The following is a 26,337-nucleotide window of genomic DNA, read 5'->3' on the forward strand; positions in this document are numbered from 1 at the left end:
TTTTTAAATGGAACACTACTTTTATTTTTACTTAAAAGAATAGTAAACTGTCATTACTTAGACTTGGATATTTGGCAGGCGTTTCCGTTGAAAGTGAATGAAGTGAGCCTGCCATTCAAGGGTAATAACTGGTTGCTACCAGTGATAAGAATCTAGTCTTTTCAAGTGAAAGTTAGATTTCTGGAAAATGTGTACCTGCCACCATGGGCTTGCTAGCTTCCCAGTACTTAAAAGAGTTTTCTGATGAGATTGGTGATGATATTTAGGAATGTGATTTTTTAAAAATGTATTCTATAAGAAATGTGTCAACCCTGGGAAGGTCTGTATAACTCATTGAACCAGTATTTTTCTAGATGACCAATGGATGATGTTACAAATCATGTGCGGGTAGGAGAGCCATTCAAAGTGTAATATGGACCAATGGATTTTTATGTAACAGAGCCAAGAAGTTCATTGATACAGTTTCAGATTCCACATTGCAACAAACTTTTAGGAATTGCCATCTGTTGCATTTTGCGTTGAATAAAAGATGAACAGCCATCATTATATAAAAGGGCCATTAAAATATTCCTGTCTTTTCCAATTACTTGTCTGTGTGAGGCTCATTTTCTTCATAAACATTAACCATCACAGTAGATTGAATGCAGCAGCGCTTAGGAGAATCCAGCTGTCCTCTCTTTAAGCTAGACATTAAAGAAATATGCAAAAACAAAAATCTTGTCATTCAGAATGTTGACTTTTTTGTTTTAGAAAATACTTATTTTTCATAAAATTTATATTAATATGTAATGGATTTATTAAGTTAATTGGATAGAGTAAACATTTTTAACTTTTGATATGGTAAATATTAATAGATGTAACTCATGTAAACAAAGGTTGTTTGGAATTCTCAATAATTAAGCATGTAAGTAAGTGGACTGGAGACCAGTTTGGCAACTGCTGTTTTAAAGTACTCGTTATCTGTGTTACTGACAAAATTATTGGTTATTATTGTTGATATATGTGTTTTGTATTATATTACTCTTATCTCTGAGAATGTTGTTAACTCAGTTCTAAAGAAAATTGAAGCATAGAGTTGATTTACAATGTCGTGTTAGTTTCAAGTGTACAGTGCAGTGATTCAGATATATATATGTTTTTTTCAGGCTTTTTTCCCTTATAAATTATCATAAAATATTGAGTATAGTTCTCTGTGCTATACAATAGGTCCTCAATTAAGTCAATTTTTGTTCAGTTAATTTGGGAAATATGTTGCAGTCAAGTGAAAAGGGAATGCATTGATTTGGTGTGGAATCAGAGCTGGGCTCAGAGTGCTGGGTCTGGGGTCACAAGGAGCCAGTATCATCAGGATTCTGTCTTCTGGCTGTGCTTCTCTTCCTGTTAGTTTAAGTCTCAGGTGGTGCTAGTGGTAAGGATCCACCAGCCAATGCAGGAGACATAAGAAACGTGGGTTTGATCCCTGGATCGAGAAGATCCCCTGGAGGAGGAAATGGAAACCCGCTCCAGTATTCTTGCCGGGAGAATCCCAAGGACAGAGGAGCCTGGTGGGCTACAGTCATGTGGTTGCAAAGAGTCAGACACGACTGAGTGACTGAGCAGGCAGACTCCAGACTGACTGCTCCCAGCTTCAAGTTCAGGTCCAGCAAAGAAAGGCCTTTTTTTTTTTTTTCTGTCTGTAGTTCCAACAGAAGTCCTAGAGCTGTGTCGTTAGCCTGACTTGGGTCCTCTCCCAGTTTTGAAACAGCTGATATGCCATGGAGGTGACTCTGGTTAGGCAGAAGTGGGATTATCCCACCTGCCTGGGTAGATTCTCCTTGGGAAATCAGAGTACTGTTACAGAAAGGAAAATATATGCTGGCAGACAAAAAACATGTCAACTAGAGGACTTTGTTGATTCTTCTTTTAGCAACCTTTAATATATTCATTCAGAAAAAAATAATTTTACAATAAAATTATTTATTAATAAATTATTTATGAAATTGGTATACCAGTATGACATTTAAATCTAAGCCCAGAGGGTGAACAACAAATATTTTTAAATTTGTCCCTTGTAGTTCACCTTAAAAGTTATCACAAAAAATGTTCTTTTTGTTTCTTTGTATTATTTTTATCTTAAATCTTTATAATCATTGAAAAGTGTTAGTCACTTAGTTGTGTCCTACTCTTTGTGACTCATGGACTGTAGCCCGCCAGGTTCTTCTGTCCATGGGATTTTCCAGACAAGAATGCTAGAGTGGGTTGCCATGCCCTTTTCCAGGGGATCTTCCTGATGCAGGGATTGAACCTGGGTCTCCTGCATTGCAGGCAGATTCTTTACCTTCTGAGCCAATTAATATTGTGCATATAATTCCTTGCACTCTTGGAGGTTTTCTTCCAGCTGCCCTCATTTTGATGAGGCTCAGTCTAGGCTGTAACTTGTGCTTCGGGTAACTTGTGTCTTCAGGTAATTGAATTAAGCTTGTGCCCTCTCCCACCCCACCCCTGGTGTACGCCTATGCTTGGAATTCTTTCTAATGATACTTTACCAGGCCAGGCTGTTTTTTTTCCTTGTTAAACTTAAGCAGTTTCTCAAATATTCCCATACTTGATCCTTAACTAACTTCTAAAAAATATGCCTCTGTGTTTGTTTTACAAATGTAATCATCCAAAAGTAAACAGACATCTGAGAAATTAAAAAATGGCAGCATTCATTAATTAAAGTTCATGAATCTCCATGAGAGCCTCTCCAGGCAGCACTCAGCCTGTTTAATTTTACTGAGTATTTTAATTATTGTGGCTTTATACTTCATGGAGTTGCTTTTAGATCTATGGTCAACTTCATGTGGCACCTTATGTTTAATAGCAAGGCTAGGGACAAAACACAAAATAGGTAGATGTAAGAACAAACCTCTATACCATTTGCTGACTTCCTGCTTCCCATTGCAGTGGGATTGTTCTATTACAGTGACTTCATCTGATGACTCTGTGTTAGAGACTTTGACATGGCTTAACATCTTTAATGTTAATAAAGCATATTTAAAGCTGAATTTGTTACTTAACCACTTTTAAATTTTTTATTCTTTCTTCATCTTTCAGTAAACCTATCTAGAAAATGGGCCATCTTTTGACTGTTTATTCTTTTCACTCCTTGTATGCAGTTGACTAAAAAATTCTCATCTGTTTTGCCTAGAAGCATCCTGTTGATTTCCATTGCCCATGCCCCTAGTCTGGGCCCACTCATTCTTCTAATCGCTGTCTCCTAACTGGTTCTTTTCCTCTTTGCAAAGCTGTCTCCGTGCTGTCACTAAGGTTTTCTTTCTAATGCAGATCCAGTGCTGTTTCTCCTCCCCCTACCCTTCCTACCATAAACTTGCTCAAGGAGAAACATCTACACTCCTGTCCCTCTGCTTTTTCCTATGATTTTCCTTCAGCCTAGCAAATTATTATTCACATGTGGTAGTACTATTTCATCAATATTCTCATGGCTCTTCTGGCACCTGGTAATATTGTACTTCTGTCTCCCTCCCCGACCTTGAAATTAGCCTTGGTCCTGGGTTTGTTAGCTTCGGCACTGTTGACATTTTGGGCTTGGTAAATTTTTTTTATGGGGCGCTGTACTGTGCATTGCACGATGTTAAGCAGTAGCCCTGGTCTTGACCCACTAGATACTCAGTAGTACTCTGCCCTCCACCTCTGCCACTTCCTCCCCTCTCCCCCATTCCAGTTGTAGCAATCAAAAATGTCTCTAGACATTTCCAAATGTCCCTGGAAGGACAGAGTTGCTCTGGTTGAGAACCACTGGCACAGCCATATGACTTTGCCCATCAAGTGTGAGAAGAAGCGATAGTCAGCCTTTAAAAGCCAGAGTATGAGTTATCCTATTTTTCCCCCTGTTTATTTAACTTATATGAAGAGTACATCATGAGAAACACTGGACTGGATGAAGCACAAGCTGGAATCAAGATTGACGGGAGAAATATCAATACCCTCAGATATGCAGATGACACCACCCTTATGGCAGAAAGCGAAGAAGAACTAAAGAGCCTCTTGATGAACGTGAAAGAGGAGAGTGAAAAAGTTGGCTTAAAGCTCAACATTCAGAAAACTAAGATCATGGCATTTGGTCCCATCACTTCATGGCAAATAGATGGGCAAACAGTGGAAACAGTGGCAGACTTTATTTTTCTGGGCTCCAAAATCACTGCAGATGGTGACTGCAGCCATGAAATAAAAAGACGCTTGCTCCTTGGAAGAAAAATTAGGACCAACCTAGACAGCATATTAAAAAGCAGAGACATTACTTTGCCAATAAAGGTCTGTCTAGTCAAAGCTATGGTTTTTCTAGTAGTCATGTATGGACGTGAGAGTTGGACTGCAAAGAAAGCTGAGTGCTGAAGAATTGATGCTTTTGAACTGTGGTGTTGGAGAAGACTCTTGAGAGTCCCTTGGACTGCAAGGAGATCCAGCCAGTCCATCCTGAAGGAAATCAGTCCTGAATGTTCATTGGAAGGACTGATGCTGAAGCTGAAACTCCAGTACTTTGGCCACCTGATGTGAAGAACCGACTCATTTGAAAAGACCCTGATGCTGGGAAAGATGAAGGCGAGAGGAGGGGATGACAGAGGATAAGATGGTTAGATGGCATCACCGACTCAATGGAGATGAGTTTGAGTAAACTCTGGAAGTTGGTGATGGACAGGGAGGCCTGGCGTGCTGCAGTCCATGGGGTCGCAGAGAGTCGGACACAACTGAGCGACTGAACTGAACTGATCTTTCCCCCTGTCAATTTAGGACATATGTAGAAATGGAGCTTTCTTAGCCTAATCCGTGAGAGATGACAACGAACACTGATGAACGTTGCTATTCTGGGCATTTATCTGTGATTGCTGTTTAGTTTGTGCAGAAAACAAAGCTTTATTTTAAGCTGCTGATTTTGGGGAGTTGGTTGTCACCATGACATAGACTAGCCTCACCTGACTGATACATCATGCTAAGACTTAGCTTACATGTGCATTTTCCATGCTTTCCTATTTCCAGATCACTTTAATTCCTGCCTCTTTTAGGCATCTGTTACTTAGAGTAATGATATGTTTGGATTGTCTAGGTCAGTGGTTCTCAGTGGAGTAAGTACTCAAACTCCAACACTTTGGCCACCTAATGCAAAGAGCCAACTCATTTTAAAAGACCCTGATGCTGAGAAAGATTGAGGGCAGGAGGAGAAGGGGGCGACAGAGGATGACATGGTTGGATGGCATCACGGAATGAATGGGCATGAGTTTGAACAAACTCCGGGAGATAGTGAAGGACAGGGAAGCCTGGTGTGCTGCAGCCCATGGGGTCACAAAGAATTGGACACGACTGAAGGACTGAACAACAACAACTGTTCTTTAAGAGATGTTGTGGAAGTTAGTGGGAGGAACTTGGCTGCATGGGGAATGAGCATGACATCCTGCATGGGCGAGACTGTAAAGAATCTTTTGCTTTCCACAGTGCTTTCAAATGCCCAGAATATTCATGTAGAAGGAGAACACAATTAGCGTAGGCCCTAGCTCCATCTTAATATATATTCAATTTTGGGGAATTAAGTTTCTCTGTTTACTTTTTATTGGAATATAGTTGATTTACAATGTCGTGTTTATGCTATAGAGCAAAGTGAATCAGTTATACATATATCCACTCTTTTAGATTCTTTTCCCATATAGATTATTACAGAGTATTGAATAGAGTTCCCTGTGCTGAACAGTCAGTTCTTATTAGTTATCTATTTTATATAAAGTAGTGTATACATGTCAAGCCTGTTAATTCAGTTTCTTAACTGAAGTTGTTTTGTTTGGAACTTTATCAGCAGTTAACATTTTGGAAAATCCATGTCACCGACTACAGTGCCATTGTTTCAAAACAACATACCTGTCTTGGAAGGTCTAAATTCACAGCTGTCGTATTTATGGTGATCTACCATATACGTTCTAGCATCTGACCTCTTTATTATACTTTCTAATTCTGTTGATATGCTTGAGCATTTTTATTGAAATATATACTGCATTACATATTAATCTCCCCCCCCCCCACATATTCAGTTCAGTTCAGTCGCTCAGTGATGTCCGACTCTTTGCGACCCCATGAACCTCAGCACGCCAGGCCTCCCTGTCCATCACCACCTCCCGGAGTCCACCCAAGCCCATGTCCATTGAGTCGGTGATGCCATTTAACCATCTCATCCTCTGTCGTCCCCTTCTCCTCCTGCCCTCAATCTTTCCCAGCATCAGGGTCTTTTCAGATGAGTCAGCTCTTCACATCAGGTGGCCAAAGTATTGGAGTTTCAGCTTCAACATCAGTCCTTCCAATGAACACCCAGGACTGATCTCCTTTAGGACAGACTGGTTGAATCTCCTTGCAGTCCAAGGGACTCTCAAGAGTCTTCTCCACCACCACAGTTCAAACGCATCAATTCTTCGGTGCTCAGCTTTCTTTATAGTCCAGCTCTCACATCCATACATGACCACTGGAAAAACCATAGCCTTGACTAGACGGACCTTTGTTGGCAAAGTAATGTCTCTGCTTTTTAATATGCTGTCTGGGTTGGTCATAACTTTCCTTCCAAGGAGTAAGCGTCTTTTAATTTCATGGCTGCAATCACCATCTGCTGTAATTTTGAAGCCCAGAAAAATAAAGTCTGCCACTGTTGCCACTGTATTCCCATCTATTTGCCATGAAGTGATGGGCCCGGATGCCATGATCTTAGTTTTCTGAACGTTGAGCTTTAAGCCAACTTTTTCACTCTCCTCTCTCACGTTCATCAAGAGACTCTTTAGTTCTTCGCTTTCTGCCATAAAGGTGGTGTCATCTGCACATCTGAGGTTATTGATATTTCTCCTGTCAGTCTTGATTCCAGCTTGTGCTTCTTCCAGCCCAGCGTTTCTCATTATGTACTCTGCATAGAAGTTAAGGAAGCAGGGTGACAATATAGAGCCTTGATGTACTCCTTTTCCTATTTGGAACCAGTCTGTTGTTCCATGTCCAGTTCTAACTGTTGCTTCCTGACGTGCATAGAGGTTTTTCAAGAGGCAGGTCAGGTGGTCTGGTATTCCCATCTCTTTCAGAATTTTCCACAGTTTACTGTGATCCACACAGTCAAAGGCTTTGGCTTAGTCAATAAAGCAGAAATAGATGTTTTTCTGGAACTCTTGCTTTTTCGATGATCCAGCGGATATTGGCAATTTGATCTCTGGTTCCTCTGCCTTTTGTAAAACCAGCTTGAACATCTGGAAGTTCATGGTTCACGTATTGCTGAAGCCTGGCTTGGAGAATTTTAAGCATTACTTTACTAGCATATGAGATGAGTGCAACTGTGCGGTAGTTTGAGCATTCTTTGGCATTACCCTTCTTAGGTATTGGAGTGAAAACTGACCTTTTCCAGTCCTGTGGCCACAGCTGGCATATTTGCTGGCATATTGAATGCAGCCCTTTCACAGCATCATCTTTCAGGATTTGAAATTAGGGTATTGTTTATTTTAAAAATTGTAAGTAGGTTAGAGCTTTGTTTCAGGATAGCTAATGAGGTGATATAAATTGTTACAAAAATGGGATGTGCTCAGTAGAGAACCATTTTCTGACTGCCTGTTACTTGCTTTTGTATCTGTAAGTGCTTTGCTCAGAGGAAATACATTGTTTGTTGAATTGGCCAATTAATGGTCCCCAGATTGCTTTGATATATACACTGTTGCATTTGATTACTATAGCCGGTCTGTAAACTTGGGAAGGCAGCTACTGTTTCCATTTTATCACTAGAGGATTGAGAGAGATGTTGACTTACACAGTCATGCTACTAGAACTTTGATTAAACTCTATGCATTTGTTTATACCACTTAAATGCTCTTGTCTACTGTCATTCCATACCACTCTTTAAAAAATTATAATCTAGAACTGTTTAATTTAGGAAAACACCTGTATACCCCTGCTGGTATTATTTTTTAAACAAGGAGCTTTTAAATTATGTTTCAGATACTTGTGGTCATAGGAGTATTTCTACTAGTTTTCAGAGAAATGTGCAATTAAAACGTTTTCTGAGATACTGTTAGGGCCAAGAATAGCTTAAATTTTAGAATTGGTTACATCTGATAGTGATATTGTGATGAAATAGTTACACTCAGGTACTTTGTTGTTGTTTTTCAGTGTATCTGATTCTTCTGCCCCATTGACTGCATCATGCCAGGTTGTTCACATCCTTGTTGTTCAGTATATCCCTGAGTTTGCTCAAATTCATGTCCATTGAGTCAGTGATGCCATCCAACCTCTCATCCTCTGTTGTTTCTTCTCCTCCTGCCCTCAATCTTCTCAGCATCAGGGTCTTTTCCATTGAGTCGGCTCTTCCCATCAGGTGGCCAGATTATTAGTGCTTCAAGCTTTAGCATCTGTCCTTCCAGTGATACTCAGGGCTGATCTCCTTTAGGATGGACTGGTTTGATCCCCTTGCAGTCCAAGAGACTCTCAAATGTCTTCTCCAACACCACAGTTCAAAAACATCAATTCTTGGCACTCAGCCTTCTTTATGGTCCAGCTGTCACATCTGTACATGACTACTGGAAAAAACATAGCTTTGACTGTACAGATCTTTGTTGGCAAAGTAATGTCTCTGCTTTTTAATACGCTGTCTAGGTTTATCATAGCTCCCCCCCCCCACCCGGAAACAAGCATCTTTTAATTTCATGGCTGCAGTCACCATCCACAGTGATTTTGGAGCCTGAGAAAATAAAATCTGTCAGTGTTTCCACTTTTCCCCGTCTATTTGCTATGAAGTGATGGGACCAGATGCTATGATCTTAGTTTGTTGAGTGCTGAATTTTAAGCCAGCTTTTTTACTCTCCTCTTTGACTCTCATCAAGGGACTCTTTAGTTCCCCTTCCCTTCCTACCATTAGAGTGGTATCATCTGCATATCTGAGGTTGTTGATATTTCTCTCGAAATCTTGATTCCAGCTTGTACTTCATCCAGCCTGGCATTTTGCATGATGTACTCTGCATATAAGTGAAATAAGCAGGGTGACATTGTACAGCCTTGATGTACTCCTTTCCCAATTTTGAACCAGTGTGTTGTTCCATGTCCAGTTCTAATTGTTGCCTCTTGACCTGCATTCAGATTTCTCTGGAGACAGGTAAAGTGGTGAGATATTCTCACCTCTTTAAGAATTTTTCCACAGTTTGTTGTGATCTACATAGTCAAAGACTTAGCATAGTCAGTGTAGCAGAAGTAGATGTTTTTCTGGAATTCCCTTGCTCTTTCTATGATCCGACAGATGTTAGCAATTTGATCTCTGGTTCCTCTGTCTTTTCTAAATCCAGCTTGTGCATCTGTAAGTTCTTGGTTCATGTACTTCTGAAGCCTAGCTTAAAGGATTTGGAGCATTACCTTCCTAGCATGTGAAATGAGTGCAACTGTATGATAGAATGTTCTTTGGGATTGGAATGAACACGGACCTTTTCCAGTCCTGTGGCCAAGACTGAGTTTTCCAAATTTGCTGTCATGTTGAGTGCAGCATTTTAACAGCAGCATCTTTTAGGATTTGAAATAGTTCAGCTGCAATTTCTTCACCTGCACCAGCTTTATTTGTAGTAATGCTTCCTAGGGCCCACTTGACTTCACACTCCAGAATGTCTGATTCTAGGTGATTGACCACACCATCGTGGTTATCTAGGTCATTAAGATCTTTTTTGTACAGTTTTTCTGTGTATTCTTGCTACCTCTTCTTAATCTCTTCTGCTTCTGTTAGGTCTTTGCTGTTTCTGTCCTTTATTGTGCCCATCTTTGCATGAAATGTTCCCTTGGTATCTCCAATTTTCTTGAGATCTCTTGTCTTTCCCATTCTATTGTTTCCCTCTATTTCTTTGCATTGTTCACTTAAGACTTTCTGATCTTTCCTTGCTATTCTTTGAAACTCTGCAATCAGTTGGGTATATCTTTCCCTATGTCCTTTACCTTTCACCTCTCTTCTTTTCTCAACTATTTGTAAGGCCTCTCAGACAACCACTTTGCCTTCTTTCATTTCTTTTTCTCTGGGATGGTTTTGGTCACCGCCTCCTGTACAGTGTTACAAACCTCCATCCATAGTTCTTCAGGCACTCTGTCTACCAGATCTAATCCCTTGAATCTGTTGGTCAACCTCCAGTGTAATCATAAGGGATTTGATTTAGGTCATACCTAAATGGCCTGGTGGTTTTCTCTACTTTCTTCAGTTTAAGTCTGAATTTTGCTGTAAGGAGCTCATGATCTGAGCCATAGTCAGCTCCAGGTCTTGTTTTTTTCTGACTGTGTAGAGCTTTTCCATCTTTGGCTGCAAAAATATAATCAGTCTGATTTCGGTATTGACCATCTGGTGATGTCCATGTGTAGAGTCTTCTCTTGTGTTGTTGAAAGAGGGTGTTTGCTATGACCAGTGCGTTCTCTTGGCAAAGCTCTGTTATCCTTTGCCCTGCTTCATTCTGTACTCCAAGGCCGAACTTGCTTGTTACTCCAGGTGTCTCTTGTCTTCCTACTTTTGCATTCCAGTGATGAAAAGGACATCTGTTTTTGGTGTTAGTTCTGGAAGGTCTTGTAGGTTTTCATAGAACCTTTTGACTTCAGATTCTTTGGCATAAGTGATTGAGGCATAGACTTGGATTACTGTGATGTTGAATGGTTTGCCTTGGAAATGAATCAAGATCATTCTGTCGTTTTTGAGATCACACTCAAGTACTGCATTTTGGACTTCTGTTGACTGTGAGGGCTATTCCATTTCTTCTAAGGGATTCTTGCCCACAGTAGTAGATATGATGGTAATCTGAATTTAATACATCCTTAATTACATTATAAGCTGGAACAAGTCTTTTGGACATATCAGAATGAATTCAGCGACATGTGTGTTTGCATTCTCCCAAATTTGTTGCAAGGTAATGATACTGAATAAAAAAGCTATAGTCAACTTGTAAGCATTTGCCTAGTATATGAAAAGAACAGGGCATTGTACTGGGAATTTCTAAGATGAGAAAGTATTGCCGTTTTCTAAACTTTGGCACCAGGCTGTAAAGCAAATACATAATCAAATAACTACAATACAGTGTGTTGAGTTGTAATGGGGGTGTGGTTTTGAGAGTGGTGTCAAGTAATGTAATACGACACACAGTAAACATACCAGGGAACTAGTTTTCCTTCAGGATTGCGGTGAGAGGAGACAGTGTGTTAGGGGAAAGTCTTGGAGGCATTGAGACATTTACACTGCACTTTGAAAGGTGGCTAGGAATTTACTAAGTAGGTAAAATGGGACTGGATATGGGACTGTTAGGCAAAAGAAATAGCCTGGACATGAATCTTAAAACATACGCAGAACTGCATTCATTTAATAAGAAGAAGCACTTATATGTCCTATGGGCGTATAATGATTAGTAAGACAAGTATTACTCCCTGTCCCTGAGAGCTTTCAGTCTAGAAATTAAAACTGTTATGAGGTTGGCTTTCTGAGTTTTCAAACTGATGATTCTCTTGGGACGGATTTGAGTTGAAGGTGTGTTTGGTTTGGCATTCACAGTAGTTTCTCTTTCTCATTCCTTCCTCCCCTTTCCCTGCAAGTAAGTTGCCAGTACTTATTTTTGACATACAAATGGGCTTTGAACATGTGGCAACTCAGATGCTACTTCTGCTGGGAGTATCCGCTGCTCACCTTAGATGGACATGCAGTTGCTTGCCTTAGTACTTTTCTTTATACCTGCCACATTTTATTCATTTATATAATTTGCCTGACTCCTGTATGCCTTTGTGTTGTGAGTCCTGGATGGGTGGTTTACTGCTGTTCCTGCCCTACTGAATTTTCTTGGACAAATTTTAATAAGAGAAAATGCAGAAAAATGCATAATGTGTTGTAGGAAAATCTCTTTAAAACAATTAAACATTTTGGTATTCAGAAAGTTCTGCTTTTTACTCAGCATTATGTGCTAGACACATTTATATAGATTTTTCCACTTTGAGCTCTGTATATTCTCCTTTTAATCCAGGTTCAGAGAGAGAGTTTAAGTAACTTAATTTGTCCCACTATTTAGTGTGAGACTTGGGATTCTAATCCATATCTCTTAACTCCAGAACCTGCCAGGCAGGTAATCTCTGGTTATCTGAAAAGTACATCTTCAGCGTGTATTTATTGAATGTGGCCAAGTGGCTCAGTATTCAAAGATACACGAAAAATGTGTTTCTGTCTGCCTGGGGCAGGTGTTTGTATAAAATAGATAACAATAGAAGGGAGCACGTGTTAAATATCAAGTAATATAAATTTAAAGGAAGCCCAGAACTACATCAGTGTCTGATAGAATAGGAACTGATAGAAATGACCAAGGTAAAGAATCGTGTAACTTTATGAGAGAATGTAGGGGAGATCAGCGACACGACTGAGCGACTAAACTTTAAAACTTTAGGGGAGATCAGAGACAGAGGTAGGTCAGAGGTGATTTACCAGGCTTTCCAGAGCTGGGTAATTGAGTGATGTTCAAGCTGAACATGGAGAAGGAAGTGGCAACCCACTCCCGTATTCTTGCCTGGAAAATTGCATGGACAGAGGAACCTGGCAGGCTACAGTCCAGGGGGTCGCAGAGTCGGCCACGACAGCACATCAGCAAGCTGTGCAAGTAAAGGTTGTCAGAAGAGGAATCGATTTTGGCAGACTGATGAGTTAGTTTTATTAATTTGGTAGTGTAGAGTGGGGTTTTAAAATTCAAGTAAATAGCCAAAGAAAAGTAAAATAAGCATGGGACACAGCAACACATCAAACGCGTGCAGAACAACCCGGCATGAGGAGAACAGCCTCCGCTCCTGCTTCATCACATTTGTTCTTAGGCTGATGGCCTTTTTTATTCCATGTAAGATTTTGACGTTAGATAAGTTAGTTTGTGTTACAGATGTTGAATGGATTTTTAATGAATATTAATTTCCTATATTTTAATTTCTTTTGAAAGGAATTTACTTTGTTGCTTTTATGGGTAAAATCTTAGGAATTCAGTGGTTTCTGTCTTTTTTTTAATAATAACTTTAATGATGTGTTAATTCACATGCTATAAAAGTCTCCCTTTTAAGGTGTATGATTTGATGGCTTTCACTATAGTGACAGAGTTATGCAGCCATCACAAGTATCAATTTTAGAACATTTTCATTACCCCTAAAGGACTGGTGGCTCAATGGTAAAGAATCTGCCTGCAGTGTAGGAGACACTGGAGATGTAGGTTTACTCCCTGGGCTGGGAAGATCTCCTGGAGAAGGACATGGTAACTCACTCCAGTATTCTTGCTGGAGAGTTCCATGGACAGAGGAGCCTAACACGCTGTATAGTTTATGGAGTCAAAAAGAGTCAGACAGGGCTGAGTGACTGACGCAAAGGAAACTCCATACCTATTAGCAATCACTCCTCACCCTCCCCCCCTAAACCTTTGGCAACCACTAATCCACTTTTTTTTTGGTGCTTTGCCTGTTCTGGATGTTTCATATAAATGGGATTATACAGCATGTGGCCTTCTGTGACTTTCACTTAGCATGTTTTCCAGGTTCATCCATGTTGAAGCATGTACCAGTACTTCATTCTTTTTTATGACTAGATAATATTACATTGTATATATTTATACATTCATTAGTTGATGGGCATTTGAGTTGTTTTGGCTATTAGGAATGATACTGCTATGAACATTTATGTTCATATTTTTGTGAGGACATAGGTTTTTGGTAATTTTGGATGGAATTGCTAAGGGTGTGATGGCTGGATTATATGGTAACTCTGTGTTTAACATTTTGAGGAATTGTCAGAGTCCTTTTCCAAGGTGGCTACCGTTTTGCAATCCCACGGGCAGTGTATGCGAGTTCCATTTTCTCATGAATGCTTTTTGTCTATTCTTATTTATCCAACTTGGTGAATGTTAAGTGGTATCTCTTTGTAGTTTTGATTTGCAATTCAGTAATTAATGATATTGAGTATCTTTCATGTGCTTATTGGCCATTCTTCTTTGGAGAAATGAGTATTAGAATCCTTTGCCCATTTAAAAATTATTCCATCTTTTTATTGTTGGTGGTGGTCTCTTATAACAAAGATGGCTGTTGCTGATGGATAAACAGCATTTGGTATCAGGTGATGGAGAATTTTTCATGTGTATTAGTGGTAGACTTTTAGGTTTAGCTAGTTAATCAAGAATATTTTAAAGTGCTGCTCTTCAGAAGTAATCCATTTTAAAAGTTCTGTTAAGATTTTACTTTAGGGTGACTAGTACAGTCAACAAGACTTGATTGAACATGCCTCTATAATAATGAGAAGGCCTAACTTTAATATTTTGGGAATGTGAAAAAACGGCAACATTTTAATTAAGTCATTTAAAACTCTAAGCACCACATTTAATTATGTGCATTGAGTCTGTGACTTAACTGAAGCAATTCCATCTTTTCCAAAGTAATTGAATCTGCTTTGTGAAATGTGTTCTGATATCTGTGTCTTTTTTTTTTTTTTTAGATTATCCTGAATACTACATGTCTAACAATTTTTCTTGCAACGTTAACTGTTGTTTTTCGCTGCCTCCGAAAGATCAAAATTGCTCCGGAAATTGGAGACACATTTGATTTGAAAGAAATAACTTTAACAAATGGACAATATGTCTATTACGAATACACCAACAAGTAATGATGCCTGTCTGAGCATTGTACATAGTTTGATGTGCCATAGACAAGGTGGAGAGAGTGAAACATTTGCCAAAAGAGCAATTGAAAGTTTGGTAAAAAAGCTGAAGGAGAAAAAAGATGAATTGGATTCTTTAATAACAGCTATAACTACAAATGGAGCTCACCCTAGCAAATGTGTTACCATACAGAGAACATTGGATGGAAGGCTTCAGGTTAGTCTTGTTCCAGAGTTTCTTCTGTACTCTGTAGTGGCAGGTTTTTACAAATTCTTGTTTCCTCTTAAGTTACTATGGAAATTTCATGCTTGCTCCGTCTCTTTAGATACTGTAGTACATCCTGTAGTACAGATATTATCAATACAGGATCCTGTACTGATACACTATATGGAAACATATGGAAGGATGTATCTTCTTTACAATAGAGGTATAGCTTAAAAGCTTTTTAAAATGTTTTGACTAAAAAGTTCAGTATTGAAAATTTGGAAAATAAAAATCAGAAGAAAACCTACATCTTTAGCACTTTGATATTCATCCTTGTAACCTTTTTTTCTTTTTTGGTATTATATGTACAACTCAGTTTTGTTTTTTTTTATAATTTAGAAATCTGATATTGTATGTCTGGTACTTTTATGTGAAAAACAATCCAGAGGAATTCAACAATATTTTTAAAACTTATGGAGTTAAGTTTACAAGTCTTTACCTTTTATTTTCAGGGGTCAGATTTTTCATGTAGAATTACATAATCTCATGTGTTTAATATTTTTAAAGAAACATATAGAAAACTTATTGTTAGGTTTAAAATTTTTAATTTCTAGATTTTAGTATTATTTCTTCATTAAATGCATACTTTTTGTGTGTATTTTTAAAACCTGAGCATAGCCTTGAAATCATACTTAAGTTTACTACTTTGTGACCTTGTCCAATGAAGTTATTTTGAGCTTTAGTTTTCTCATTTAAGAAATAGGAATTATAATACTGACTTTGTAGTATTGTAAGGATTAAATGAGAATGTATCAAGTGCCTATATAATGTGTGATGCATAACTGATGCTTATTAAATGGTCATTTACTTTTCTTAGGTGGCTGGTCGGAAGGGATTTCCTCATGTGATCTATGCCCGTCTCTGGAGGTGGCCTGACCTTCACAAAAATGAACTAAAACATGTTAAATATTGTCAGTATGCATTTGACTTAAAATGTGATAGTGTCTGTGTGAATCCGTATCACTATGAACGAGTTGTATCACCTGGAATTGGTAAGTAGACTTTACTTTTATGCTTAGAAGTATAAATGGAAAAGATATCAATAGTGTTTTAATTTTTCTAAGTTAAATTGTAAATTGGGAGGTAGCCCAGGATTTCAGCTAATGTTAAAAGTCAGACATTTTTAATGAAATATTAGTATTTAAATTTGAATTCTGAGCAAGCTTATATTTTGACTGCTAAAACTAAGTGTACATACTTGGTATTTTGCCCGTTTAGAACACTGTTCTTGAAAAATAAGATGGAAAGCACTTTTGCATTGTTAGATAGCATTTGTACTACTATTCTTGAATTGAAATGATTCATGGAAATTTTGAATCCCTGGCTTAAATTTACATTCTGTAATTTTAAATATGGTGGAAATTATTTTCATGATAATGATTAATGTTTTTTTTTTTCCCCTTTAAAAATTTAAGATCTCTCAGGATTAACACTGCAGAGTAATGGTAGGTAATCCCTTTCTTTTAACTTTCTCTCTTTTCTTTTATTCCATCCCCTTTATTTTTTATTGACCTAGAACTAGTCTGTATGGGTGGGTGCTGGTAACATTTACAAGAAAAGTACTTTCTGCTTTGAACATGTACATTTTGCAGGGGTGGGGGGCATGCATCAGCATTTAAAACTGGATTTAGTAGGCTGTTGACTCTTTGAATTTGAACTGCTATTTATGACTGCAAGTAGTTGAAAAAATGTGATGGAGAACATAAAACATACAAAGAAAGAGTAACTTTTGAATTGGCAAAAACTGGCTATTTTAGAAGTAAATCTCACAGAACCAGTTTCAGTAGGTATAAATAACCTGTTTGATAATTTAGAATCATGTGTAACACAGTTTAAAAACACCAAAATTCTCATCTTTCTTCATTTTTAGCCAAACTTATTTTTATGATTGATAATTTTGTGAATGACTTAAAACTGTATGCTATATTAATTTTTTCAGTCTTGTTATATTTTGAGTAAATAAAACAAGGCTACTTTAAAGTGTATGGCAATCACAGATGTTCTAAGCCTATTTTTAAAAGGAGAAAGTTTTGAGATAGGAAAATGAAATAAGAGGGTGTTTTTTATTTTTTGTGTAGTATTTGAGAACAGAGATCTGTTAAAACTTTATCTCTGTTTCTTGGAACATGTTAATGAGCTAAAATTTTTGTAAGAACTAATTACTTTGAACAGAAATGGATAAAAAGTCACTATCACCTTAGAAGGCTTCCCTGGTGGCTCAGATGGTAAAGAATCTACCTGGAATGCTGGAGACCTGGGTTTGAACCCTGGGTCAGGAAGATCCCCTGGAGGAGGAAATGGCAAACCACTCCAGTATTCTTGCCTGGAAAATCCCATGGATAGAGGAGCCTGGTGGCTACAGTCTGGGGTTGCAAAGAGTCAGACACGACTGAGCAACTAAACCAATACTATCACCTTACAAAGGTGTGCCGTTGTTCTGAAGGGGAATTAGTGGTTCAGCAGCACTTTTGCTACAGTATCCTAGAAATGGGTCAGAAGTATCATCTGACCTTACAATTTGGGAAGAGCATGAAAGGCTACTTGTTTTTATTCTCCACTTCTCTTCCATGTCAGTAATAATGAAGGAAGACTAGTGCCTTTTGGTATTTGTTAAGGGTTAGTTGGTTTCTGAGAACAGTGGGTTGATAATGGAAGCTGTTGTGGTCTAAAAGGGTAGCTTTAAGATTAATTGGTTAAGCCCAGCTTATTCATCACCCAGACATTGATACCATGTCACCTGTTTTTGAAAGTAAACACCCTTCATATATTCGCTGTTCTCCATCTGCGTTTTTGGAAAATGAAAGCTTTTAACTCAGTGGGTGTTAATGGTGATAACTGTATTAGAATGCCCCTAGGGAGTGGTTGTGATGCAATCTAATTCTGAAGACTCATTACACTGCTTCCTGTCCTAAACTGTTGGTGTTATGAGTGCTTGTCATTGGTGGACTTGTGTGCGTTGATAGCCCCTTTTCAGTTGCTCTAGCCCTGTATTCAGCCTTATGGATCCCCCTAGTGGTGGCTGTCTATAAAAAAAAGGCTGGCTTCAGTGGCTTCTTTGCTCAGAAAACAACAGGTGTTTCTCACAAGGTCCTCTTAGATTTGGACAAAGTATATAAGGCCAGGTAGCTAAAAGTTAAGCAAATGGGGTAATTCCTTCACTTTTGAGTTGGGATCTTGGTGGTAATTATTTCCAGCCTGTCTCATCTCTTTTATGAAACTTTCCATGACCACATCCACTTGTGTATTGGTTTAAACAAATATTTAATGCGCATGTATTGCCTGGTACTGTGTTAGGTTCCAGGGACGATAGGATAAATAAGGTATGTTCTTTCCACTCAAGGAAGCATGTTGTCTAATGGAGGACAGAAAAGGTAAATAAGACAGTGGCAGTACCATCAGACAAGCTGTGCCCTGCTTGCTAGTAGTGTTAAAGAGCAGAGACCTAGGATGAGCTCAGTGTCTTCAGCTCTTTCGTCCGCTGTGAGTTCTTTACTCCTCTTAGCGCATTTTACAATCTATATACGTGTATGACTGCTCTAAAAATATGGTTAAATCATAATAGCTAACACTTGCTAGGTACTTATTCTGTATCAAAATGATCTACAAATATTGTGTCATCATTGTCGTAATACTCCTACATGGTAGGTGGCATTATCCACATTTTATCAGATACAGAGAAGCTGGTTCCTGGAGAGGTCAGGGAACTTGCCCAAGATTAAGGCAGCTGGGAGGGGCTCACTATTGTTTAAATACCTAAATATCATAAAAGACTGTAAGCCCTGTGAAGGCAGTGATCTTTCTTTTGTTTACTGATGTATCCCAAGTATTAGAACAGTACCTGGAACATAGGTGCTCAATAAATGTTTTTTTCAATGAATTAATTTGTTGAATGCTAGTCCATAAAGAGAAATACATAGTAGTTTGGTGTCTGTTTCCTGGACTTTAAAAATATATACTATATGTTTTTTTAATTTTATTTTTTTGAATAGGCAATACATGGTCCATAAAATCAAAATACTATAAAAAGGTATACAGTGAAAAGAAGTGCTCCCACCCCTGTCCCCATCCCCCCCTACCTCAGGTAATCACTTTGTTATTAGTTTCTGGTGTTTCCTTCCAGGGTCTCTGCAAAAATACATGTATTATTTCCCTCCTTTCTTACACAAAAAGCATATTGTGCACTGTTCTGGACCTTGCGTTTTTGCTTAGAATATATGATTTTTTGAAACATGAGTATGATTATACTGTACAGTAGTGTTTTGTAACCAACTTTTTTGCTCTTGGAAAAAATGTATTACAGACATCTCTCCTCGTTGATACCAGTTTTACCTAAGAAACTTGTTTTAAATTATTTGATTAAAGAGACATGTAGACTGGTAGAAGTTCCGAACTTACACTTGGGAAGGTTTAGTCAATGTGTTAGGCAAGAAAAAGTTATGAGACATAACTTTTTAAAAACAGAATTCAATTATTTTCAGATATTTTTTTTTGGCTGCACTGTGCGGCTTGCAGGATCTTAGTTCCCCAACCAGGAATTGAACCTGGGCCATGGCAGTGAGAGCACCTAGTCCCAACCAGTGGACCATCAGGGAATTCCCGTAATTCAAGTGCTATGATTACACAGTAAGCCAAAATGTCAGTTGAAAAGCAGAAGCAATGAATATCAAGTTAACCAGCTGTATCCTCAAATTATTAACTTTCTCCTTAGGTACTAGCAATACCAATATCTTGATAAAAAGATTCCAGTCACTATAAACAACAAAAGCCCTAAAATTTCCAAAAATTAAATAGAGATATTTGGATCTTATGGAGAAAATCATAGGACTTTGTTGAGGGAGTGTAATTTTAAAAAAATTGAATAAATACAGTCATACCCACATGTTTTTTTCTTTGCATTTTTATAATTTGGCCAACATATGGACAGAGGAGCCTGGTAGGCTGCAGTCCACGGGGTCGCTAAGAGCCGGACACGACTGAGCGACTTCACTTTCACTTTTCACTTTCATGCGTGGAGAAGGAAATGGCAACCCACTCCAGTGTTCTTGCCTGGAGAATCCCAGGGACGGGGGAGCCTGGTGGCCTGCCGTCTATGGGGTCGCACAGAGTCGGACACGACTGAAGTGACTTAGCAGCGGCAGCAGCAGTGATGAATGGTTAGATCCATTCTTTTTTTTTTTTTAACTGACATACAATGATATGTTAAGCTCCTTTTTGTTTCCATACAATTTTCTAAAGAGAAACCCTTTGGAGTGGAATTTATGGGTCTTAAAAATATCAGTGTCTTCATTATGATGCATGACAAAGTCCTTTAAGAGATTATATGTGGAAATCTGAACAGTAGATTATTCTTACCTCTTTGAAATGTTCTCAATTTAATAAAAATAGCCATGTAACGAATTAGTACTTATGTGTAATAGATTTTTTCAAAGATTGATATAGAGAAGGATAAGGAGCATTACATGCTGATTCTTAATGGAAAAGACAATGGCTTTTTGTGGACTGTTGACTGCTCTAGGAACAGAACCTAGAGTTAAGAATTTGGTAGATTGTACAATTCTAGGGTAGTGTTAGTTCAGGTGCAGTTAAGGGTTGCTTGCTAAAGATAAAAAGCAAACCCCAAAACTGTTACCTAAAAAGAATTGGGAAGTTCTGGGCAGAGCCACTGATACTATAAATGCAATTTCAGTTTTCTTTTTTTCCTCACAGTAAAGCCAACTAACTATTCCTGGTTTGTTCAAGAAAAAGATGTTGTATCAAGTAGGGTCAGTTTACAGGGTTACATTAAGGTGTAACCATATAGGAGAAAGATGTTGTTTATTGAGTTTTTTCACACTACATATTTATCAAACATCATTTGGATTGGATTTCTAGAAGGAAATTTCAGTTTGACTTACCATTTGAGATTTTTCTGCGCGTTCTAATTTTTTAGGGGACATTTAGTATGCTTCACTTTGAAAGAATACATTACTTAATAATGCTGGATCCTGGCATTGGATAGCTGACAGATCCCACTCATTTTTACACTGTGAAATTAGCAAAAAGATGAAAAAAATTAATTACTCGATCTCAAATTTGGTCTTCTTAATGAGGTAAACACTTTCTCCAGCCACTTGATTTTTGCCTATGTTATATATTTAAGGTGATTATTACCTTTGAATTATTAATCGGGAAGCTTAGAAATACCTTTTCAGGACCATAGCTGGAGGTTGTTGGAATTTAGTCGCCTTCAGATTTCAAGGAGTTAATCAGATTGATCTGATGCTACTATCTAAATAAATAGCTTTCGCTGATAAAGTAGAATGCTTTTAAACTAGTATGAAAAAATTCTGAGTTACGCCCTAGTTGATTTTAGAAAAGAAGCTTATAAGACTTTAAAATATGTTTGTTTTCCTGTGTAGCTCCACCAAGCATGTTGGTGAAGGATGAATATGTTCATGACTTTGAGGGACAGCCATCATTATCCACTGAAGGGCATTCGATTCAGACCATCCAGCACCCACCAAGTAATCGTGCAGCGACGGAGACATACAGCAACCCAGCTCTCTTAGCTTCATCTGAGTCTAATGCTACCAGCACCACCAATTTTCCCAACATTCCTGTGGCTTCCACAAGTGAGTTGTAGAGTCAGATGTAGTCAGCAAGATGAATTTTCCTAACCATTGAATATTTATAGGTAGTCACTTGGAGGAAACCTCCGAGTAAGTGAATATTGAAAGTACTGTGGTTATCTTTCGTAGGTTAACAAGTATCAAATAGGTTTTTGAGATGTCCTGGAAAAAAATTATTTGTAATTTTAAAAAGTTTAAATTTATCTTAATGTAACAGAACATAAACCGTCTTATGTTGATGTTTAGTCCGTTGGAATTTAAGTAATGCTTTAAATTAGTGGTCTAATGTGTACTTCATTACGTGGAGAAGAAGTCTGTTGAGCTTTCACATAAGTTTTAGAGAAATGTTTAAGTAGAGAACAGTTTTGAACCAAGATGTTAATAGAAATCTGTATTAATGGAATTGAAGCTTTCCTCTAATCAGTGTTTTTATTTTGCTTTATCCGGCAGATTACTTTATAATCATCATCTCAGTCTCCAGTTGTACAAGCTTATTAGAAAAAAGATCTTGACAAATTTGTTTGTAACATGACCCTCAAGATAGATGTTAAGTGTTCTAGTCAATTTTGAAATAAAACTGAATTATATGTGTCTAAACTCTTTTTTTTCCCCTAACAAGAAGTCTATTTTAAAAAGATTCTTCCCAATTTAGAGGTACTGCCTTCTCTGCCCTGTCATAGAAGCAGAGGGCTGTTAGGTTCAGCTCTTCTTGGCCTGGTCAAGGCAATAATGACCTTATGTTGGACAGTTTTCAGCTTGGCAAGTGGAGAGGTCTTTTTTTAAAAAAAAAAATTGGGTTTCAGTTGCTTTACACTGCTATGTCAGTTTCTGCTGTATAGCAGAGTGAATCAGCCATATGTATACGTGTATCTCCTCTTTGTTGGATTTGCTTCCCGTTTAAGTCACCACAGAGCACCAAGTAGAGCTCCCTGTGCTATATAGTCGGATCTCATTAGTTACTTGTTTTATACATTGTAGTGTGTGTATGTTCGTTCCAGTCTCCCAATTTGTCCCCACCCCACAGTGTTCCTTTTTTTTTTTTTTCATTAATCACAGAACAGGGTCTTGGTATTTGTATTACTGTGTTATTTGTACGTTGATGCTAAGGAGATTGTATCTCAGCCTACAGCAGCAGTGAATTGTTGATGCATCTGGACTGATACTTTGTATATTGATAATCAAAGGAAGCATTATTGTGTTTACTTTAATATCAGATCAAATTCAATATAGAAATTTGATCTTTGTAATAAATGGAGGATTTATTTCTACAGTTGAATTTCAGATAAAGTGCACTGAATTTCCCCCACTTTAATGTATTTTACCTTTTCAAATAATATCCTTTGTATTTCCTACACAAGATGACAGTCTTCATATAGACAGCGTATTCCAAATAGGTTGGACCATATAGGTTAAACACACATTTTAGAGCCTGAACCTTTAATCACTTGATGCTTCTGTTACCTCTGTATTGACCAGTTTGGGAATATAGTTGATAAACGAGTGGGTAGGGAAGGAAAATAAAAGAAGGTACATTATAGGCACTTGAGCATAGATTAGTGCCACTTACCTCTGTTGATACTATCTGAAGATTAAGTTGGCATGCCTTTGTTGATGATTGCTCATGCACCTTCATTTTAACCATTAATGTTCCCTGGGACCAAGTCCTAGTCAAGATCAGAAAAAGTGATATGAATGAAATATGGGTAATTTTGTCTTGGTATTTTTTTGGATGTATTTTCACAATGAGTAGTAATTAACTGTAAGTTTTAGAATTTGTTGCATAATGTTTCCTTAGATCTTAAAAAGTATATTGATAAAATTAGAAAAAAGGAAAAAAAATTGGACTAAAATAGAGGAATTGAAAGACTTCATGAGTTGTTTAATTTCATTTTATGTACTTGGAATTGTGTAATGAAAGTATTCAGTACAGATAACTGTAGTGGGCGTTATGTTCAGTTGGAACCTGAATATCTTCAGGGATTCTTTCTAAATTAAAATAGTTTAATTTCTCCTGTATAGTGACAATTTTTGTAAGATAGCTAAGAGCATGTAACATGTACAGTTGTTAAATACAAGAACAAATATGTAATTAACCTTTAAAGGTAACCTGTAAAAATTTGAGGGGGATAAGTAGGAAGGGAGGCTGCTAACAACATCATCTTTAAAAATAAATAGTTTGGGGAGTATTGAAATAGTCTCTTTAGCTTTTAATTTTATAATCTCAGCCTTACAGAAATCTGATTTGTAGCAAGAAGAAAAATTCTTTTTTCATGATACTTTGAGCTGTTCATTGCATATTTGAGCAAATTCTATCCGATTATACTCCCATATGGATGAGAAAAGATTGAGGTAATGCCAGTAACAAATAATAATTATGGAATTTTAGTGCTTTCCAAGTGAGATGCACAGTTGACTTAATACTTGCTTGAAAAAATTTAGCTTTTTCCACACAAAAGATAAAGCCTTAAAAATGTAAGCAATTTCATAGAATGATTTTGAATAGAATAGTTCTGTTATATTACATACAGAGAGGGCAACTAATTTCCTGTAAATCCAGGAATATGATAGTGTTCTTAGAGGCAATTCTTGATTTGTAAAAGTACATGAGAAAGTTTCAAAATAGACTTTTTTTTTGGTTTATTTATTAAAACTCACAGATGCTGCACTAACTGAACAGTGGAGCTTACCTTTTTTCCCCTTAACCTTCTCACCTTACCCATTACATTCCATTTAAAAGACTTGCCTGCTCTGCTTTTTTATTGAACTTTAGCATTCTGCCATTACTAGTACCATTGCTGATAATAATGAACTTTCCAGTTTTCAACATTTCCTTGAGCCTGGACTTGTGGAGTACTAACAGAAAGATGCAAAGTTAGGTGGAGTGGCTGTGGGTGAGCTAATGTACTTCTGAAGAGGTTATTAAGATAGGCTAGACCTGTACTGAGGTTTTGCTGGCATTTGGAGAATATTTGTGAAGAATGGGCCACTAAAATTAGCTAGATATTACTTAAAGATAGAATAATTTTGAACTTCAAGAGTTGCCTGTATAGATGACTGTAGGGTTTTTTATTTGATAGGCCATGGGTGAGTTCCACTCTTTGCTCATCTTTATAGTTGTGACTTTCAGGTGTAATTATCCTTCATTTACTGTATAAAGCCATAGGATTGCATCTATAAATGTACCATATTAATGTCTTCTTGTTCCTCTAGGTCAGCCCGCCAGTATACTGGCAGGCAGCCATAGTGAAGGATTGTTGCAGATAGCTTCAGGGCCTCAGCCAGGACAGCAGCAGAATGGATTTACTGGTCAGCCAGCTACTTATCATCATAGTATGTACATACTTTTTAAAATCTTTTAAGTAGTTGAGAAAAAACAGGCAGACTTTATAAAAGCAAATTAATCCATGTGGGCCTTAATTTTTAGACAGCACTACCACCTGGACTGGAAGTAGGACTGCACCATACACACCTAATTTGCCTCACCACCAAAACGGCCATCTTCAGCACCACCCGCCTATGCCGCCCCATCCCGGACATTACTGTAAGCTCTTGTTTTTGTTGTAAGGGCCTTTTCTTTTTTGAAGTTTGTTTTCTTTCTGTTTTTTAAAAAATGTTTTTACATCTTTTGTTCATCTTACAATTTAGTTTCATTAAATAATTAGTGCTTTTCAGTTTTTCATAGTTATCATAGCTTTGTTCTAGAGGATTGATATTTACAAAACACTTTTATTTCTTCCTTGCTGATGTTTCATTAACACCACATTGATTGCCATTCATTTGTTTTGTATATGTTCTTAGATCCCATGTGTATCTGTATATCCATCCTAAGTGGACTGAAACTCCTTGAGAGTCACGATCTCAAGGTTTCTCTCACCGTAGAGTTCAGCATACTGTAGACACACAGATGTTGAATCTGTCATTATTCTGTGCAGGCTTGATTGGGAGGGGTACCCTACTGATAACCAACTGTAGCTTGCAGCTTCAGGCATAATAGGAACATTGTTCATTTGGCCTAATAAAATCAAGAGTATAAATCTTTCATATATATTAAACCCTTTTCCTCCATTATAGGAGTAATAGTACCAAAGGAAACTTGGAAAATAACACAGAGGAGTAAATAAGAAAATAAAAATTACCAAGAATTCTACTACCCAGAGATATCTACTCCTAATATTTTGTCACATTTTTCTTTCCAGTCATATAATTGGTATATGTGTTAATTTGGGGGGAGGAGGCTATCAGACTATGAATATGTTACCGTACCTTGCTTTTTTATAGTTATGTTACTATGTTTCCCTGTTTTAAGAGAGTGTAACTTCTACTGGCTGCCTGGCCAGCATAGTTGTTAAGGGTGCTGAGTGTGGACGCTTAACTACCTGTGTGACCATTGGCAAGTTATTTAACTCCCTAAGCCTTAAGGGTAATAATAGTAGTATATGTCTCAAGGGACGTTGTAAGAAGTAATGTATTAATTCATGTGATTTGTTTGACACAATTTGTCTTAACACATAATGAACTCTCAGTTATTGCCAGTTTGTAAATATTCTTAACTTAATAAATCATAAACACCTATTTTAAAATGGACCTAACAGTTTGGATTATAATTATATCTTACAGTATGAATTATACTGTATTACATGTTACATGAATAATTTACTTATAATTTGCATTGAAGTTTGCATGTATTTAAACTATTTGCAGGTATAGTTATTATAAATTAATAGTTGTCACATGGCATTAAAGTGTTGGCTATTAAATGTCTATAAAAGCAATTCAAGAAAAAAAGTGATTCAAGAGTATTTGTATACTATAATTTTAAA

At 37.4% G+C, this 26,337-nt stretch overlaps 1 protein-coding gene and 1 long non-coding RNA gene across 8 annotated transcripts in view; one reads left to right on the plus strand and one right to left on the minus strand.

Annotated features, from left to right (window-relative positions):
* On the minus strand, window positions 1-26,117 carry LOC145534507 (uncharacterized). The gene is made up of 3 exons (XR_014074674.1): window positions 23,085-26,117; window positions 20,804-20,932; window positions 1-683 (listed from the first exon to the last, which is right to left on the minus strand). It is a non-coding gene; the product is annotated as an uncharacterized LOC145534507 (long non-coding RNA).
* The window catches only part of SMAD4 (SMAD family member 4), a 52,781-nt gene that overhangs the window by 6,592 nt on the left and 19,852 nt on the right, over window positions 1-26,337 (plus strand). For all 7 annotated transcript variants that reach the window (XR_014074672.1, XR_014074673.1, XM_081562133.1 and 4 more), the window contains exons 2-7: window positions 14,483-14,861; window positions 15,727-15,901; window positions 16,325-16,354; window positions 21,308-21,520; window positions 24,728-24,847; window positions 24,942-25,058. Coding sequence is in view for 5 of the 7 variants with exons in the window: in XM_081562133.1 (XP_081418259.1) it covers window positions 14,613-14,861; window positions 15,727-15,901; window positions 16,325-16,354; window positions 21,308-21,520; window positions 24,728-24,847; window positions 24,942-25,058 (904 nt within the window). In the remaining 2 variants the exon portion in view is untranslated. The remainder of the gene's footprint in view (window positions 1-14,482; window positions 14,862-15,726; window positions 15,902-16,324; window positions 16,355-21,307; window positions 21,521-24,727; window positions 24,848-24,941; window positions 25,059-26,337) is intronic.

This window comes from Giraffa tippelskirchi, chromosome 14 (genome assembly GCF_054371585.1).
Source record: "Giraffa tippelskirchi isolate mGirTip1 chromosome 14, T2T-mGirTip1v1.2.pri, whole genome shotgun sequence".
Lineage (NCBI taxonomy): Eukaryota > Metazoa > Chordata > Mammalia > Artiodactyla > Giraffidae > Giraffa > Giraffa tippelskirchi.